The 19,765-nt window shown below is 38.3% G+C and overlaps 1 protein-coding gene across 8 annotated transcripts in view; it reads right to left on the bottom strand.

Annotated features, from left to right (window-relative positions):
• Window positions 1-19,765, bottom strand: part of PHACTR2 (phosphatase and actin regulator 2) — a 362,779-nt gene that overhangs the window by 100,312 nt on the left and 242,702 nt on the right. For all 8 annotated transcript variants that reach the window (XM_072643498.1, XM_072643501.1, XM_072643502.1 and 5 more), the window contains exon 2: window positions 7,233-7,400. In XM_072643498.1, coding sequence (XP_072499599.1) covers window positions 7,233-7,400 — 168 coding nt within the window. The remainder of the gene's footprint in view (window positions 1-7,232; window positions 7,401-19,765) is intronic.

The following is a 19,765-nucleotide window of genomic DNA, read 5'->3' as shown; positions in this document are numbered from 1 at the left end:
GAGGTTATACAATTTTGTAGCCATGGCAATTTATCTGTGTCTATGGAGGTACTGCCCACAGAGAAGAATTTATAGTTCCTTCAAAATTATCAAAATAATAGTCCCCATTCTTCTTTGAGATTATATCCCTTTGGGAATTCTGGGCCCTGACACTTCTTAATTCTAACTGGAGGCAGTGTGGTATGTGGAATAAACACCAGATTTTGAGTCTGAAAATGTAGTTCCATCACCTATCTGTGTATTTGTATTTCCCCTTGAGGAAGTCCTTTTATTTCACAGGATTTTTAATTTCTCATCTGCAAAACAAGGAGATTGGAGTATACAACCTTTGAAACTCAGAAGTCATTTCCATCTCCAACATTCTATATTTCTAAATATTGTTAGCTGCCCAGTAATGTGCCCGGTTGGCTCTTTAGGTTTTTGATTGAAAGCTAATTTCCTTGTGTATTAATCTTTACAAAACTGTTCACTCAAAACATGGTAAACAAAGAGGAAAAAAACAGGACAATTTATTTAGATAATGGATAAATATCCCTTCAAGGGAAAGGTAAAACAGGGCTTTTTTTGTTTGTTTACTATCTACCCACATGATACTGAGTGAATTAAAAATAAAATACAACACAATGTGAGAAAATGCAAGGAGGAGTGTATACTCTTTTACTGGATTTGATGTCCCTTCTTGGAAATTGACAAGCAATCAGTTTTTAGTGCTATCATCACTCTTATAATAAACAGCAGGATAAGTGAGCTTACCATCTCTCACACCCACGTAAATCTCACACATTGACTTGGCTGGACTCAATTCAGTTTTTAAAAAGCTCCCTGGGAACTGGCTGCATCCAATAAAACAAACTCATTTCCCCTTTTATATTGTTTTTTTCCCCTGTAGAATACTGTATAATCAGTTTGACCATTTTGTCCATTTATTCAAATGGTAATTGAGTTATTGCAACAGCGTGGTATAATGAATCGTCAGGAATACTTGTATTTGAATCCCACTTCAGAGGCTTACTAGCTAGGGGAAGTCTCTCACATCTCTCAAGATGAGCTTCCTTTTCTGTAAAATTTGAATAGAAGTATCAATAGCATTTACCTTTAAGAGTTGTTGTGAGGCTCAAGCCTCCCAATGTATGTGAAACAAATGTATGTAAAATGCTTTGCCAACCTTAAAGCCCTATGTCAATTATTAACAGTTATTTGCCATTCTTACATAGCTAGTCCTGGTCCTTCACTACAGAACAAGGTAAACTACTTCCCCTCCCTACCTAGCTGTTTATATTCATCACATGTGAACTTACTTCTGTCTTATTTAATGCCAATTTTCAACCCTTGACATAGTTTAAGGTAGGTCCTTCAGCTCCCTACTCAACTTAGGTTTAAAGAGAAATGGCAAGATCAAATTATGAATACCTAAATTTATAATGTGTCATGTGTCATGATATGAATGGGCTGATGACTTGAAGATCCAGATAACCAGCTGCAGTATCTCTTTCAAATTTCAGTCACTCATCACAAATTGCCATTTCCAACTGGATGTTCTACAGGACATCACACACTCAACATGTCCAAAACAGAACTCATTATCTTTTCCCTAAATCCATTCCCTCATTCTTTTCAAGTTTCCCTATTTCTTTTGAGGGGACCAGCGTCTTTCTAATATCTTTTATTACAAGTTTCTAATCTTGGTAAAAGGCAGCTAGGTAGTGCAGTGGATAGAGCACCAGTGCAGGAGTCAGGGGGACCTGACTTCAAATCTCACCTCAGACACTTGATACTCAATAGTTGTGTAACCTTGGGCAAGTCACTTAACTCCAATTGCCTCATCCTGGGTCATCTCCAGTCATCCTGATGAATATGTGGTCACTGGATTCAGATGGCTCCGGAGGAGAAGTGAGGCTGGTGACCTGCACAGCCCTCCCTCACTCAAAACAAAGTCAAGTGCAAGTCATGTCATTATTTCTCTCATGGCATGGTCTTCTTCGGCAACAAAAGATGAACACGCACATAATCTTGGTATCACTCTCAACTTCTCACTCACTCACTGCTTTGTCCACGCTATAGTCCAGGCAGGCTGGACTTATTTCTTACATGTGGCCCTCCATTTCTTGTCTCTGTGTCTTAAGCAGAGGTTCTCCCTACTTCTGACACTTAGAAAACATGCCTTTAAATCCTACCTTCAGCTCGGCCACTTTTTTCATGAAGCCTTTCTTGATCCCTCCAGATGCCAATACCTTCCCCACAATGTTTTGTGTATGTGTGTGTATGTCTGTGTGTGTGTGTGTGTGTGTGTATATATGTATATATGTATATATACATATATACATACACACACACATATATACTCATATAAAATCACACACATACACACGTGTACACACATATGAATACATTGTCATCCTTTATTAGACTGTAAGGTCCTTAAGGACAAGGATGTTTCATTTTTTGCCTTTGAATCCTTAGCACCCAGCTTACTGCTTTATACATGGTACCGTATACATAGTACAGCACAATAAATGCTGTTTGAATGACGATATGAAGTGACGTAGAGTGAACTAAACAGAACCAAAAGATCTATTGACATAGTGACTATATAGCATTACAAACCAACAACACTAAACGTTATCAGAACTCGGATCATCGTACTGACCAGACTTGTCTCCAGAGGACTGAGGGGCCATCATACTTCCTGCTTCTCAGCAGACAAATGGTTGGGAATGAGATTCATTCTGTCAGATGCAATCAGTGTCAAGTTTGCTTTGTTTAGCTGTATTTCATTTCAAGGTATGCTTCTACTCAGCAGTAGTATTGGAGAATGAAATTTAAAAAGAAAATCAATAAAACTTAAAGAAAATTTGCCTTCTTGAATTGAACTGTATGAAGCCAAAAAGAATTCCCTAACAGATAAGTGGTCAGACAATATGAACAAATACCTGAGAAAAAAATAATTGTAAACTATTAACAACTATTTGGTCACTGATAATATCTAATGTATAATATCTAGAAATTATCACTAATAATAGGAGAAAAGGAATTTCTCACAGAGCAAGCAAATTCAGCCACATTTTGGATTAAAAGACTTTTCTTGTCTGGCCTGGAAACTTGGCCACCATTTATAACACGGTCTCCACGGGGAAAGCATGAGTAGGAAACAACTGACTTCAAATGAACTTTTGGAACCCAACCAGTTCACAAGATTACTTTCTTTTAAGCTTCAAGTGTATTCGTGAGGAGGGCAGTACACTACAACACCTGCCTCTCCTCCCCCATGAAAATAAGAACCAAATGAGAGAGTTCTATCCAGCTCTGAAATAGGGGAGGTGGCTTGCTGACCTTTGTCTTGTTTGCGCATCTAAATCAAGCCCCTGAGTTTGGATGTAAGAAAGGAAGTCATAACAAAAATGTTGAAGCGGCAGTGTTCAATTCCTTCCTGGATTTCCTGCTCCTTTGCCGAAGGATGGTGTGTAGTGAAGTTATGTGAGCTCTCAGAAACCACAGGGCTGGCAACAGCTTTTGAGATGAACTGTTTTGTAAGAAGGTTAGTAAATGGGAGCTAATTTTTAATCATTAAAAACACACTGGATGAAATGAAGCTTCTAACAGATGGATGTACAGCACGTCAACATCTGAATTAACATAAATAAAAATATTTACACACTCTTAGTCATATGGTGACTTCACAGACTCTCTGAGCCTTTCCTCCAACATCATGCGATACAAGGCTACATGTAATGAAACCAAGGTCCCAGACAAGTAGCTGTCTGCACAAACACTTGTTTACAATCTGTATGGGAGATTTGTCGTTATTCCATCATTTTAGTCATGTCCAACTCTTCATGACCCCAACTGGGGTTTTCTTGGCAAAGATGCCGGAGTGGTTTTCCATTTCCTTCTCCAGCTCATTTGACAGATGAGGAAACTGAGGCAAACAGGGTTAAGCGACTTGCCCAGGGTCACGCAGATGGTAAATGTCTGAGGTCAGATTTGAACTACAGGTCTGGCACTTTATCCACTGAGCCACCTAGCTGCCCTGTGTGGGTAATATCATGCGTTTAATTTAATCTCTCTTTACAGAGGCACAGTGGATAGAGCTCTGGGCCTAACCTCAAGAAGACCCAAGTGTCAAATATGACCTTAGACACTTAATAGTTGTGTGACCCTGGGCAAATCACTTAACTTCTGTCTCAGTTTGTTTAACCACAAAGTAGAGAAAATAGCACCTGCCTCACATGGTGGTATGTGAAGATCCAATGATATTATATTTGTAAAGTGCTAGGCACATAACAGGTGCTTAATAATAATTATGGCACCATGGAGAGAGCACTGGCTTTGTAGTAGAAGGCGCTGAGTGAAAGCCCCCATCTGATGCTACTTCCTTGGGTCTCAGTTCCTTTGCGTACACAATGAGGTGGTTGTGCTAGATGGTATCTAGGGTACCTGCCAGTTATGAATCTATGACCCTAAAAAGCTTAAAAGATTTTCTTCTCATTCATTGTCAAGTCCCCATGAATCTGACAAGCACGTCTGAATGTAGTTTTCGTTTTACATTTAACTAGCACAATCTGCAACACCCACTAATAGTTTAAAAGTTAAATACATACAATGGAACCATTGAGTAATAGGACGTTTGTAACATATACAATATTAGTAGCTTCTTAAGCGGGTCTGGAAAAATGGAGACAGAGAAGTATGATATAAAATGTACACAAACATGTTTGGGAGTAATTCTGAAGCAAAAACAAATTTTATTTTAAAAAATGCAACATTTAATTATCCTCTCTAAATTCTTAACTTAATTTAGTGGCATTCTGAAACTAGGTGAGTAACATTCAGAAAAACCATTCTGATGCAGCTTTTATAAGGCAGATGAGGCAGCTAGTGGTGCAGTGGGACAGAGAACTGGGTCAGGAGTCGTAAAGATCTGGATTCAAATCCAGTCACTGACATTTAACAGCTGTTAGACAAGTCACAACCTCAGTCTGCTTCCGTTTCCTCAATCATAAAATGAATAATAATAACTACCTATGTCACAGGGCTGTTGTGAGGATCATTTATAAAAAAGTGCTTTTTACAGTTTCTGGCACATAGTATATGCAGTATTTACTCCCTCCCTATTCCATTCCCATAAAACTCTCCAGTGAAAGAAAAAAAGGAATAAATGGATTGCTGGATGGTTCCCTTTGGTTAGCTTGCCCACTCTGGTTCAATATGTAGCAGATTTCACAGTGCACAGAATATCAGTTTTTCCTTGAACAGCAGTAGTCATGGAAATGTGGCTTAAATAAGTGGCCAGAAAAGAGAAGGAAAAAGAGACTGGTTAAGAGATGATCAAGGACCACAGGCAAATCATTTAATCTCTCCGAGCCTCACTTTCTTCGTATGTACAATAGGAATCATACTACTTGCATTGCCATAATGCATGGGTATACAGTGAAGAAAGCACTTTGTGAATCTTAAAATGCTACATAAATATGATTATTATTATAAGAGAGAAGGCAGCAAAGATGCCAGGAAAGAGCTGAAGAGAAAAGGTGTATATATAGAAATTACCAATCCTTCTTTCTCCCAGTTTGTCTGCACTGAACCTACTGGCTGCACCATGTTGCCTTCTATACAAGGGAACAACTTGCCACTAGAAAAAATAAAGTCCAATAGATTTGTTGTTTTAATGTTTTCCTAGAGTAATCCCTCTCCTTAAATGTTAATTTTTTTTATTATGATTATTTATACAGCTGCAAATGCCTCAGAGTCTGAGGGTTTCCCCAGGGTGCCTTCCTCTTTGCCCTCTATCCTTTTCACCTTAACTGGACATGGTGTCTGTTTTTTGTTCCGCAGCTGTGGACCTAAAAGACAGCTCAATTCCCTGGTCTCTCCCGAGATATGTTCTTTTAAGCCCTGAACACTCACTCAAAGTAGTAGGTTGTACTACTCACAGTCAGGCAAGCTGTTGGACATATAGAAAAATAAGTACAAAGCTACTCACAGTCAAATCATGTGACAAAGGCTTCACCTATTTTGTGGAAAGTTAAGAGGTGTGATGGGACTGATACTTATTTCTATATGTTTTAATCTGATACTGAGCTGTGAAAGTGACCTTTTTTTTCAGAATCAATTGTTGTATAAAGGATCTTGGTTATGGCAGAATGGAGAAAAGGGGACTTCTTTTCCTTAACTCATGAGGATGTTGTCAGAATATATAAAATTAAATATAAAAGCATTTAAAGCTCTGATGGAATCATTGACGACTGCCAGTATCACCAGTTATATCGAAGGCACGGACTACATGGTTCAGAGCTTCCAGTCTTACCACTTAGTGAAACTACTTTTCATAATTCCAGTAATATGTCAATTGCTAAATCCCTGGTCTCAATCCTCAGCCTTGACCATTTCAGTTTTGACACTGTTTACCCTGCCTGGCATATAATAGGAATTTAATAACTTGCTTCCTACCTGCCTGCCTGCCTCCTCTTGAACACTTTTTCCTCCTTGGGTTTTCAGGACATTGTTCTCTCAGGGATCATCATATATTCCTTGCTTCCCAGGATATGGAAACCCCTGTGGTCTGTCCTTCTCTTGCTATCCCCTCTCTGTGTCAGTGAGGAGGTTCTGTTTTACTTTTTGGCTCTATATTCCAGCATTTAAGATAGCATCTGGCATGTAATAGGGATTTATTTCACAACTCACCAAATAAAGGATTCCCAACTACAGACTTAGTCAACAGTTGGTTCTTAACACCATGTAGAATCCATGTTAATTGATGCCTCAATTTATAGCAGTTGTGAGATAGCAGTTTACTAACTATTAAAGCATATTTCTTTCATATATACAGTTTCTTTCATATATACCCACATTAGATTTGCATGCAACAAGTGAACATATTTTTCTTTCCCATTTCAAAATTTAACTTGGGCAATATCACCACCAGATACTGCTCATGTAACGGATGGTAGCAGTCTTGACATCATCCCTGTTGTCCACCGCTTCTCTCTCTTCTCAGATACAAACAGTTCTCTACACAAACCTGAAAGTATGTATTTACAAAACAGAATATACTATAAACACAAAATGAGGAAAAGAGCGTAGAATCAGAATCCTGAGAGAATTCCCTCTCAATCATCCCATTAACAAAGGATCCAATTATGCTTCTCACCTATTTGACAAGGCCTTGCTTCACACAATTTTCAAAAATTTACAGTTCTTTTAATTTTCGTCTACTGAAGTTATAAAACTCATACCTGCTGAGGTCTCTCTAAATTTATCACTGGTCTTCTTTTTTCTCCATTTCCAAGGTTTAAAGATCTTGCCTATAGAGGAAAGTTTACCCTTTCTCTTGAAAGGAGGTGTCTGGGAACCTGTAGTGGGTCCATCTGAGTTTGCAATGGAAGCCTTATCCAGTCCATCAACTGTACAAAGGGGAAAAAAAAAGAATAAATCAGGACTGAAATAAAACAACAGGTCAGCCCATTTGCCTCTTCTCATTTCAAGAAGTCATATTCTGACTCTAATGAGAACATCAAATGAGAATTGCTTTGCTTTGGCTATATCGTTTTCCAGAAGAGAGAACTTCCTTTAATATAAACCAGTCGATTGACTTTATATTTGTTATTAGGGTTTTCTTTTCCTTTTTCTTGCTTTGCTATTAGAAGAGAAGTTAGAAGGAAAGAAAAAAAATGCTTGTTATTAATGTTTGGGTGGGGGGGAGGATAGTGTACATACATATATGTGTGTACACATATGTTGTTATTGTTAGTTGTTTCAGTTGTGTCCAACTCTTTGTGACTCCATTTGGAGTTTTATCAGCAAAGATACTAGAGTGGTTTTCCATTTCTTTCTCCAGCTCATTTGACAGATGAAGAAACTGAGGCAAACAGGGTTAAGTGACTTGCCCAGGGTCACACAGTAGGAAGTGTCTGAGGCCCCATTTGAACTCAGGAAGACGAATCTTCCTAACTCCAAGCCTGGCACTCTATCTACTATGCCATCTAGCTGTCCCTGCATACACACATTCAAACATTCATTCATTCATATATGCATACATATACATATATACATACTGATCATTAGGAAAAGTGGCTTACTGGTTCCAAGCTATCCTCCCAGACTTATTTGCTACTCTTTCTCTTCATATATACTACACTCCAGCCCAAATTTAGCTTGTCCTACTCCACCTCCACGCAAGAAAGAACCCACATACCTCAAGTGATAGCCCATTCCAATTTTCAACAGCTCAAATTACTAGGAAATTTTTTCTGATTTAAGGGATCTTCTTATCCTCACATACATATTCATCCTGTCAGAACAATTTCTGGAACAGGTATAAATACCACAAAATCCAAATCCAATCAGAATGCGAGCAGCCTTATCCCCTGCTTGGAATCACTGTGCTCTGTTCTTATTGAAAGATTAATCTCTCACAGATCAAACTTGGTGAAACAGAAGAGGATCACAGATTTATAGCACTGAATGACTTCAGAGCTCTGCTAGTCTAACTCCCTCATTTTACACACGAGGAATCTGAGATACTCGTTGTCTGCCCAAGGTTACCAAGTGAGCGGCAGTGGCAAGGTTTCAACCTCATACTCCAGAATTAGTGCATGTTTCCACTATACCACATTGAGACAAGAGTATAACATCAATTTCACCAGAAATATTCAATCTATGAGTATAAAGAGGTCATCGCCAATTATTCTCTAAAGATTCCTCTATTTCTCATCCATGATATAAACCCCTAGGAAATTCACTTTCCACATAAAACCACTCATCAGTAATTCAAATTTTGGCTATTCCTGAAGGGAAAAATGAAAAGTAAATAAAATAAGCTCCTGAATGAAAGACTAAGGATGAGGCACGTAGTAAGGTATGATAGTGAACCTGGTATTTCAAAGTCTTAACTTCATAAGAATAATTGATGCTGAAAATTAACCATTGCTGTCTTCATTTATTATGCCTTTGCAGTTCTGGTTATTTCATCTGCTTCTGGAAAGTGCCTGAGCCAGAAGCCAGCAAATACAATATTTTCGATCTATCTACACACACATACAACAAATATGTATATTAGCATGCATATGTATACATATATCTCATATGCATATATCTGTTTTTCTGAACCATTCAAGATTAGTCATTTTATTAATAAGAACGAAAAAGCAACCATGTTCAGTACCATTAGTGAAATGGCTATAGTTAGGAAAACAACCATTTTAAATCTGAGCTTTGGGAGGGGTGGGGGCATGTGTGGTTAGTCACCTCTCTCTGAGAAGTTGGAGCAAAAACAGTGTCTCTTCCATCAAAAGTCTACTAGTTTTTCAGGATATTCTCAAAACCACAATTCCTTTTGATCCTTAAATCTTTCTCCCAGACAAAAACTTTACATTGAAACCAATTTTGGCAAGAGATAAGAGGGGAAGAAACATACTTCCCTTTGGTAAAGACATGAGGGAGTATGGATATGCAATGCTGCATAGACTGTCAGACAGGGTCATCTAGTCTTGTATTTGCTTGACTCTTTTTCTTTGTCATAAGGAAGGACTTATTGGTTTGGTGAAAGAAGGGAAATAACCAGAAATAGCTGGGATATGAAAACAAAAGAGACCAATAAAATGTTATCTTAAAATAAATTAAAACCATTAAAATGTTTTCCTTAATAAGTATTTTAATTATGAGTCTAATGAATTTACCATCCCTACAGAGATAAAATCCCTAACTATATACCCCACTTGGTGGTGGTTGTGGTGTCATCAAGTTCACTTGAGTTCCTAGTCATGGTCAAAATTTATTTTAAGATCCTATGCCATCAATACAAGGTGGCATAGGGGAAAGTATCCTAAATTTGAAATCTGAGGAGTTGGATTTGAATTCTGCCCCTGTTATTTATTAGCTATTTCATTTTAGGCAAGTCTCTTCACCTCCATGGTCCTTGGTTTCTTCATCTGCAAAATGAAGGGGCTTTATTAGATGATTTCTAATGAGTGTTCCATTTTTAAATCTTAAATCTTTGTGTATTTGTTAGAATTTTCCTTTTCATATTTTCTTGAGAGCATTTTTTATTTGTGACAAATAAACATTTTGAAACATAAATAATGATTCATTATTTGTGTGCTAATTGTGCACAGGAACTCTCTTATCTCGAGGTTGTTTGCCCCTGATGCCCAATGAATTTCTGAGACGTTTCCCCCCATGCAAGTGGGTTGAGTTCAGATAACATTTGTATATCTGAAAGAACAAAAAATAACTAGGAAAGTAAATCAACTGCAAAATTTTATGATTGCAAACACTTAAGAAAACAACAGGTAGACAAAAATAGAAGGGGATTCATAGGGGGATACAATCTCATCTTTAAAATTAACATGCTGAATTTACACATGCTTTAAAAAAAAAAGTATCAAGCTGTTTGAGATTCCAGGTTTCACATAAAATCCTCTTTTTTAGTTCTTTGCATAAGCAGATATTCATTTTAATCTGTTTATCAAGTACAAAATAACAAAAAATAAAATTTATTTTTAAAACAGTCTAGGGATTTACCTAGAAATGCTGTTATATCTCAGATAACAATATTGAAGAATGACATATGGAGTTACCTTCAAGATTTCCCTCCCAAGCTGAGGGCTGAGCTATGGTAAAACTTTGAAGGAAGAGAGAAATCTACTGAGTGTGAGAGCTAAAAAGAAATGAATTAATGTGTAATGGAAAGATTGATGGACCAAAAGGCAGGAAACCTGTGTTCTTGCTATGACTCCATTAATTAACTGTATGATTTTAGCAAAGTCACTAAACCATGAGGGTCTCAGTTTCCTCATAGATAAAATGAAGAAACCGGACTAAATGATTTGTTAACCTTTGCTTACAGTAACTTTCCTTTGTGGCAGGCTATCTTTTGCTTTAGATGGACATACTCCCTGCCTGGCATCCCTACCTCTCCCTACCCATGCTCCTCTTCTGGAACCTTTTGTGCTTAGAATTCTAAGCTGGGAAACATGCAAGTACCCTTGATAATCAGCAGTTCCTTGACTGTGACTTCAAAAGTGGGAAATTAAACAAACATACCTATGTGAGACTACAACCATTCTTTTGAAATTCATGGCTCTCTTCCATTGCACTGAATTACTTTGTTGTATAGGATGGGATTCAGGTACTCCCAGTGGGGAGGAATAAGGAGAGTTTGATTTAATCTGAGTTCCAGGTCAAAAGAGTATGTGATTCTCCCAGGCTCATCGATCACTTTCCTCTTCCTGTCATAGCCTTAGAATCATCTTGTCCAAAGTCTGGTGATATTCCAATACTTGTCTGTTGGCTGGATAGAGGATACATCCTGTCACCTCTGCTGACTGAGACAGCTGCATCCTTCCTCTATTCTCTGGTGATCATGTTCCAGATGTGTCCTTTGTCCCCACTCCCTTCTTCCTTGCCCTTGTGCCTTTGACTATCTCATTAGGGGCCACCAACTCTGAGGCAAAAGATAATAAATGTGTCTTGCTTTACTAATCAACCTGTATCATCTTTGAAAATCTCTAAGTCTCTAAATTAGCTGGAACTGCTTGGGACAAGGTCCTTCCCAGCTCTAGCATTCTATGATTCTATTAATATAGCATCCTTCCCCAGGATATCTCAAGTGATCAGCAGATTTTCAGTTTTCTCTGTATCAGTTTTTATTATACCTCCCTTCACAAAGGCTCAAGTTACTAGTAAGTTAAGCCTAACTTTGACTTTTATGAGAAAGGGAAGTGAGGATATCTTAATCACACAGCTGAATCAATTTAAAGAACTGGAGATTTATTTCATTTCGATAAACATTTTATGCAAAAGCTACACAACATAAACTATACTTTTAATGAGTATAGAGTACAATGATAACAATAACAATTGATTGAAATAGCACTTCAAGTTTTACAAAGTGTGTGTGTTTGTCCTTCGTTGCCAAAGAAGACCATGCCATCAGAGAAATGATGACATGACTTGCACTTGACTTTGTTATGAGTAAGGGAGGGCTATGCACTTCACCAGCCTCACTTCTCCTCCAGAGCCATCTGAATCCAGTAACCAGATATTCATCAGGATGACTGGAGATGACCCAGGATGAGGCAATTGGGGTTAAGCGACTTACCCAAGGTCATATAGCTAGTGAGTGTCAAGTGTCTGAGGTAAGATTTGAACTCAAGTCCTCCTGACTCCTGCACTGGTGCTTTACCCACTGCACCACCTAGCTGCCCGAAGTTTTACAAAGTACTTTTCACAACAACCCTGAAAGGTAGGTAGTTAATGAAAGTAGTAAATCTCACAGCTTAAGAAATTGAGGATCAAAGAAGTTAATTGGCTTTCCCATAGAGGCAAGTGGATGATATAGTGGATCCAGCATTGGGCTTGGAGACAGAAGACTTGAGTTCAAATATGGCTTTGACATATTTGACATTTATAATCTGTGTAACCAAAGGCAAGTCACTTAACTTCTGTCTACCTCAGTTTCCTCAACTGTAAAATGGGAATAATAAATAAGAGAATAGTTGTAGAGCACTTAGAACAATGCCTGGCATAAAGTAGATAATTAATAAAGGCTTGCTTCTTTCTTTCCTCTCTTCCTTCCTTTTTTCCTTCCATAATCACACAAATAATATGTAATTCAAGCCAAGACTGCAAGTCCAATGCTCTTTCTGCCCTCCCCATTTAATATTGTTTTAGCATTCTTTTCTTTTTAAATTGAGTTCCAGATTCTCTCCCTCCCTCACACCTCTACCCACTGAGAAGGCAAATAATGATACGAATTATATATGTGAAATCATGCAAAACATTTCCATATTAGCTGTATCACAAAAAAAGTCAAAAGAAAAGGAAGGGTTGAGAAACTTATACTTCAGTTTGCACTTGGAGTTCATCAATTCTCTTTTAGGAGATGGATAGCATTTTTTTAAAATCATAAATCCTTTGAAATTATCTTGGATCACTGTATTGATCAGAGTAGTCAAGTCTTTCACAGTAGATCACCATTCCAAGATTGCTGTTGTGCACAGTGATCTCCTGGTTCTTCTCAGTTCACTTTGCAATTCATATAGGTCTTGTTTTTCTGAAACCCCCCCTCCTTTATCATTTCTTATAGCCCAATAGCATTACAATCATATGCCACAACATGTTCATCCATTCCCCAGTTGATGAGCATCTGCTCAATTTCCAGTTCTTTGCCACTACAAAAGTGCTGCTATATATATTTTTGTACATATAGGTCCTTTTCTTATTATCCCTTTGGAAAACACACCTAGTAGTAGTATTGCTGGATCAAATGGCATGCACAATTTTATAGCCCTTTGGGTATGGTGAACCAGATTGCTCTCCAAAATGGTTGGACCAGTTCACTACTCCAACTGTGATAGGTTTGTGACAGGTTTCAAGTGGTACATCATAGGTGCTTTGTCTTTTTTCTAATCAATAGTGATTTAGAATATTTTTTCATATGATTATAGATAGCTTTGATTTCTTCTGAAAACTGCCTATTCCTTTGATCCTTTATCAACTGAAGAATGGGTCCTTATTTTTTTTATTTTTATAAATTTGACTCAGTTCTCTATTTGTTTGGGAAATGAGGCCTTTATCAAAGAAACTTGCTGTAGTTTCCCTGATCATCTCTTTAAATTAGGACTGTTTTTACTTTTGTTTTGTCTGAGATCATGATTCTCAATGCTCTTTCCAACTCAACATAATGTTTCCAACAAAACACAAATAACTGATGCAGAGCAGGCTATGATAAGGAAAAAAGAAAGAGGTTAGGAAAAATGTCATAAGAAATTTGAGGAAAAGATTATTTTCATCAAAGGAAGAAAGAGATAATCAAGGAAGGGCTTTAGAGGAGAGGGCACCAAATTTGTGTCTTGAAAACAGAGAGGTTATTTCCAAAGACACTGATAAGGGGAATGGAGATTTCAGAAATGGGGGTAGAGTTGGCATGTGCAACAGTATAGAGACAGGAGAGAGAAGGAATAGGACCAAGGAATGGCAAATAATCCAGGTTAACTGGCAGGTGGAGTATGCAGAGAGAAAAATGTAAGACATGGCTTAAGGAGAACATTGTACACAGTAATAACTTCATTGTTCAATGACCGACTTTGATAGACTTAGCTCTTCTTAGAAATGCAAAGATTTAAGAAAAATCCAAAAGACTTAAGATGGAAAATACTATCCATATCCAGAGAAAGAACTCTGGAGTCTGAATGCAGATCAAAGCATACTATTTGCTCTCCTTTTCTTTTGTTGTTTTGTTTTGTTTCTTTTTTCTCATGGTTCTTCCCATTAGTTCTAATTCTTTTTTACATCATGGCTAATATGCAAATGTTTAATATGAATGTATATGCAGAGTCTATATCAGATTGCGTGACATCTTTGGGAGGGGAGAAAATTCAAACCTCAAAATCTTATGTAAGTGAATGTTGAAAACTAAAAATAAATTAATTGATCATATAAAAAAAAGATATGGCTGAAAAGATAGGTTGGATCCATACTGATGAGTGCCTGGATCACCAGGATCAGGAATGTATAATCTATTTAATGGGCCATGAAGTACTATCGAACATTTTTGAGTAGAGCAGTGAAGTAATCTGAGTAGACAGAGTATCAGGAAGACTACTTGGTTGTGTTGTTGAGAATGGATTGGAGAGGCAATTGACTGAAAACAAGACTAGTTGGATGGCTATTCACCTCCTAGAGATGAGTTCTTGAACGACTGTGACTGCAATGGAAAAGGATGCCAAAGAAGCCAATGACAGAAAAAAACAAACCCATGTAAAAAAATATTTATGGAAACATTCTTTGTAGCATGGAACTGGATAGAGCTTCAGATCCCCAGTGCTCCCTCTTTTGTGGGAGACCCAAAGATGGTTTGCTTCCCTTGGGGACAATCCCGGACTCAGAGTTGGTATTACTCTGGACATGAATAGATATTTTTGTTGTTCAGTCATTTTTTAGTTGTGTCTGACTCTCCATGGACCCATCTTGGCAAACATACTAGAGTGGTTTGCCACTTCCTTCTCCAGCTCATTTGACAGATGAGGAAACTGAGACAAACTGGGTTAAATGACTTGCCCGGGGCCACACAGGTAGTAAGTATCTGAGGCCAGATTGGAACTCTGGAAGATGAGTCTTCCTGTCTCCGTGCCCTGTACTCTATCCACTACACCACTTAGCTGCCCATAAACGGGAAGGCCCTAATACAGATTCACAAAGGATCATAGATTTAGAGCTGGAAGGGACTTTAAAGTCTATTCGCACACACACACACATACATGCCTCATACATACATAACATACATATGCATACATATATATGCCTCTCATATTATAAATGAAAAAAAAAACTGAGGCTCAGAGAGATTGACTTCCTCTGGATCACACAAATAATATATGTCAGAGATTTATATATAGGTTTTCCTACCTCCAAGTCCAGTATTCTACACTGCAGTGCTTTGAATTCACATCAATAGGAAGGGAAGAAACATTTATATAGCTCCTATTCTATGTCAGTCACTGTGATAAGTACTTTATAAAGATGACCTCATTTGATCCTCACAACAACCCTGGGAGTAGCTAGCTCTTATTATCATTCCCATTTTACAACTGGGGAAATTGAGGAAAACAATTTGTGTGACTTTTTACACATCTAGCAAACATGACAAATCCAAGGCTAGATTTGATCTCAGGACTTCTTCATTCTAGGCCTAGCACTCTTCACCCTGAGCTACCAGCTGCCCCTGGGATGGTCCTGGAGTAATTAAGGGCATCTCAAGTTTGGAAAGCCCTAAGGCATAATTGATTGAACCTGACCTTTATAGCTGTCAGATATAAAATCTTTAGTTCCCCACATCCTTGTGGCAAGGTGCCAGAGAAATTCCCCACATAGGGGTTCTTAACTGGGGACTCGTGAATTTTAAAAAATATTATGTTAATAACTGTATTTCAGTATAATGGGTTTCCTTTATAATCCTATCTATTTTATTTTGTTCATTTAAAAACATCATTCTGAGAAGGGGTCCATAGACTACTCCCAATGGCCAAAGAGAGCACCATGACACACAAAAAAGGTTAAGAACCCTAGCCTTGGGGCAAACCACCATTCTCTTTAGACATCTATAGCTTCGTGTTCGTGCACCATACCTTGGGCCATGATTCCTTCACCTACAACCAGGCATAGCCCCAGTGAGTGTAAAGTCTGCCTGCTTCTCCCAGGGCTTCCCATTCATTCACTATCCCCGTCTGCTATCTGAAGCAGCCGTGGGTCTCCATTTAATGTATGAATCCAGTATCAGTGCTGCTAAATCCATCCTCTGTGGGAGAGGATTTCACAGCTCTGTCCCAGGTGGAAATTACCATTTAGCCACCTACTTAAAATCACATGGTTTTTTTCCCAGTTGGTTTTATTTCAAAGCCGAAGAAATCTAACAGCTTATGATGATTTCCTGGAGTTAAATCTCCAAGCACGTGTCAAAGCAGAGCATGCTAATTTGTTATTTTGATGTGGTTGAATTTCAGCTCTTTCTCATTGGGCAGTTTTCTGACTAGAGATTCTTTGAATTTTTCTTTCCTCCATCCCACTCCCCTCTAACCTCTAGGAAGAGAGAAGAGCTGAGGAGAGAAAACAGGAGTGAGGAAAAGGAGGGGAATCCACTAAAACGTAGTTTCTTTTCCTGCAAACTTGTTACTCATAATAAGTAGAACAGCACAGCCATCCTCTGGCACATTGTTTGTGGGAGGGACTTGGATACTAGAATCTTGGACTGCTTCTGTTTACATTCAAAGCAGCTCTCCTATTGCGGTGACTCTTTTTTGACTCAGACAGCCCAAATTCCATTAAGCTCCAGAAACAAGCAACTTCATTTTGTCTGTGAAATGTCCTGTAGCAAGTACATGTGATCTTGTTCTCGTCAGTAAATCTGGAGAACATGCAGCTGCACAAACATATTGATTCTGTGAGACTGGAGGCCAAGAGTTTAACCTCTGGAATCTCCTGTCACTCCACATGGTTGGATGGAAGTCTTTGTAGACCTAAGGATGTCTTAAGTAACATTTCCCTTTGGGGGCATAAGATTAAGGGAGAGACATAGAAGGATAAACCAAGAAACTGGCAATAATCTCAAGCATCTGAATTTAAAATCGTAATAAAAGCCTGGCTGTAAAAGAGATTCTGTACACAACAGCTATAATCCCTCTAAAAGAAAACAGCATGAATGCCTGTATCTCCAAAGTCCTTCTAGTATATTGGAAAGAGTGTGAGATTTGGAGGATCTGAGTCCAAATTCCAGGTCAGAGTCTCAAAGAGGTAAAATCACTATTTGTAGGGAATTTCTTCATCTGTACAGCAAGGGCATTGACCTATATGACCCCTCAGGGTCTGTTACATTAGAATGTGATGACAGGGACTATGTTTTTGCTTTTCTTTGTATCCTTTGCACTTAGCACAGTCCTTGAGTAAACATGTATAAATGCTTGATGACTGTCTAGCTTCAATCTCCAAATCTTTGATCCTGAGACTGGATTACACATACAGCTAGAATGAAGATGACCAGCCTCTCAGTAAGATGCCAGTTGCACAAGACATGTCATATTTGAAAAAAAAAAAAAAAAGTTGACATAAGCTTTTGCAAAGAGACCTAAAGAAGAGGATCCTTGAACCATGCAGAAAAATGTAATTCATTATCCCACCAATCCTATTACATCATTAGGATTGTTGTACCCCATCCATTCACCCTTCCTCCCATTTTGAGACACAGCTTGATACAGTGGATAGAATGTTGGCTCTGAGCTGGGAAGACCTAGCTCAGATCCTGACTGCCTGCATGATCCTGAGCAAATCACTTTATATCACAGAGCTGCTACGACGATCAAATAAATATAAGACAACAAGCTTTTATTAAGTGCTTACTATGTGCGAGGCACCATGTTAAGTGCTGGAAATAAAAATGCAAGCTCTTTACAAACCTTAAAATAGTACATGAATGTTAGCCATTATCGTTATTATGTGTGAGGAGGTGAGACCCCAAGTTTCTTATAGGATGGGTCTTCCCAGCTCAAATTGATTTGTTGGCAAACATTGATTAAGCACCTACTATGTACCTGGTACCATGCACAAAGGAAAAAGGAAGAATATTAGACCATTAAAGGAACTGGAAGGGCCTTTAGAAATCATTTGATCTGACCCCCTCATTTTGCATATGAGGAGACTGAGGTCCAGACCGGAAAAGTGAATTCAAGATCACCGAGTCACGTAGCAGTAGGGTTAGGGATAGAAGTCAAGGTGCTTAGCTCCCAGTCCAATGCTTTCTCCACTAGACCATGTTGCCTAATTTGAATTGTGTAGAAGGGAGGCCCATTAAACTCCTGCAAACAAGAAAAACAAACCAACCAACCCTCTTTGAGATCCTAATCATCTGAGTTGAGAAAGGGGAAGAACAAGTGTCCATTAAGTGCCTACTACTTACAATGATCATACACGAAGTATGTCACTGAAATAGCTACTCTTTACTGAGCCCTCTGATAGATAGAGGGCTGTCTATCTCTTAACTCCAGAGCTATTTGGACAGCCCGGTGGCACACTGGACAAAGTTATGGAGCCTGGTGTCAGAAGACTCATCTTCCTGAATTCAAATCTGGCCTCAGACACTTACTAGCTGTTTGACCCTGGGAAAGTCACTTAACCCTGACTGCTTCCTAAAAGGAAAGAAATTAATAATCATTGCTGCCTTTCTTCAGAATAACCTTGCTGAGGCAAGTTCATTCTTTCAATTAGCCAACTTCCTTTATGTGCAATGAGAACTTGTTCACTCTGGGTCAGGTCCACAGAAAATGCAAAAACTTAAGTCAAAACATGATGGGGTCATCTTAATCTTAACTTTAATCTCACTGAAACCAGGGACACAGGTCTCCATCCTTTGTTGTGTTCCCTAAATTGTACTTAAATGATTCCACCTCTTGAGAGTGACATTCAGTCTCACATATGCCAGAGTATTTATAGCAGTACTTTTTATGGAAGCAGAAAGACTGTCTATTGATTGAGGAACGGCTGGCTAAATTATAATACATGAATGTAATGGATTATTGTACTGTAGGAAACAATAATGTGAGGAATCAAGAGAAACATGGGAAGTCATATGAAGCACTGAAGTAAACAGGCAATGGACATAATGCCTAGAATAATATATATAGGAGCAACACTGAGAGACAAGGTCTCAAATTCTGCTCATTTCACTTTTCATCCATTCATACAAATTTTTCCATCACAAACATTATTATCTTTTTTGGTACAATACAGTTCTACAATCTATTCTATCTAATCTATTCTGTGCCAAAATTTGATTATCCATTCTACAAATGATGAGCATTTATGGCTTCCATTCTTTGGCTACAACAACACTCACTAATTCTTAGCTCCTTGTAATATGGATGGCTTTCACCAAGGTACCTTGCTAGTGACCTACTTAGCACTAAATCCAATGGCCTTTCCCCCTCCATCATTATTTTTCACTTTCCTTTTAACATTTGACACTATTGCCCACTTCCTCCCTCCCTCCCTCTTCACTACACTGAGATTCTTTCTTCCCTTGGCTTCTATAATGCTGGGCTTTAATCATTCACTATCTCACTTTCATCTTTCTTGCCCTTTAAACTTAAGTGATCTTCTAGATTCTGAACTTGGTTCCCTTTACTTTTCTCACTATATTCTCTCCATTGCTGATCTCACCCTTATGACTTCATCTGTCACCTCTATGCAGGTGACTCTCAAGTTTATATGCATACATCCG

The sequence above is a fragment of the Notamacropus eugenii genome, chromosome 2 (assembly GCF_028372415.1).
Source record: "Notamacropus eugenii isolate mMacEug1 chromosome 2, mMacEug1.pri_v2, whole genome shotgun sequence".
Classification (NCBI taxonomy): Eukaryota; Metazoa; Chordata; class Mammalia; order Diprotodontia; family Macropodidae; genus Notamacropus; species Notamacropus eugenii.
The sequence above is the reverse complement of the archived record's forward strand: the minus strand, read 5'-3'. Positions and strand labels throughout refer to the sequence as shown.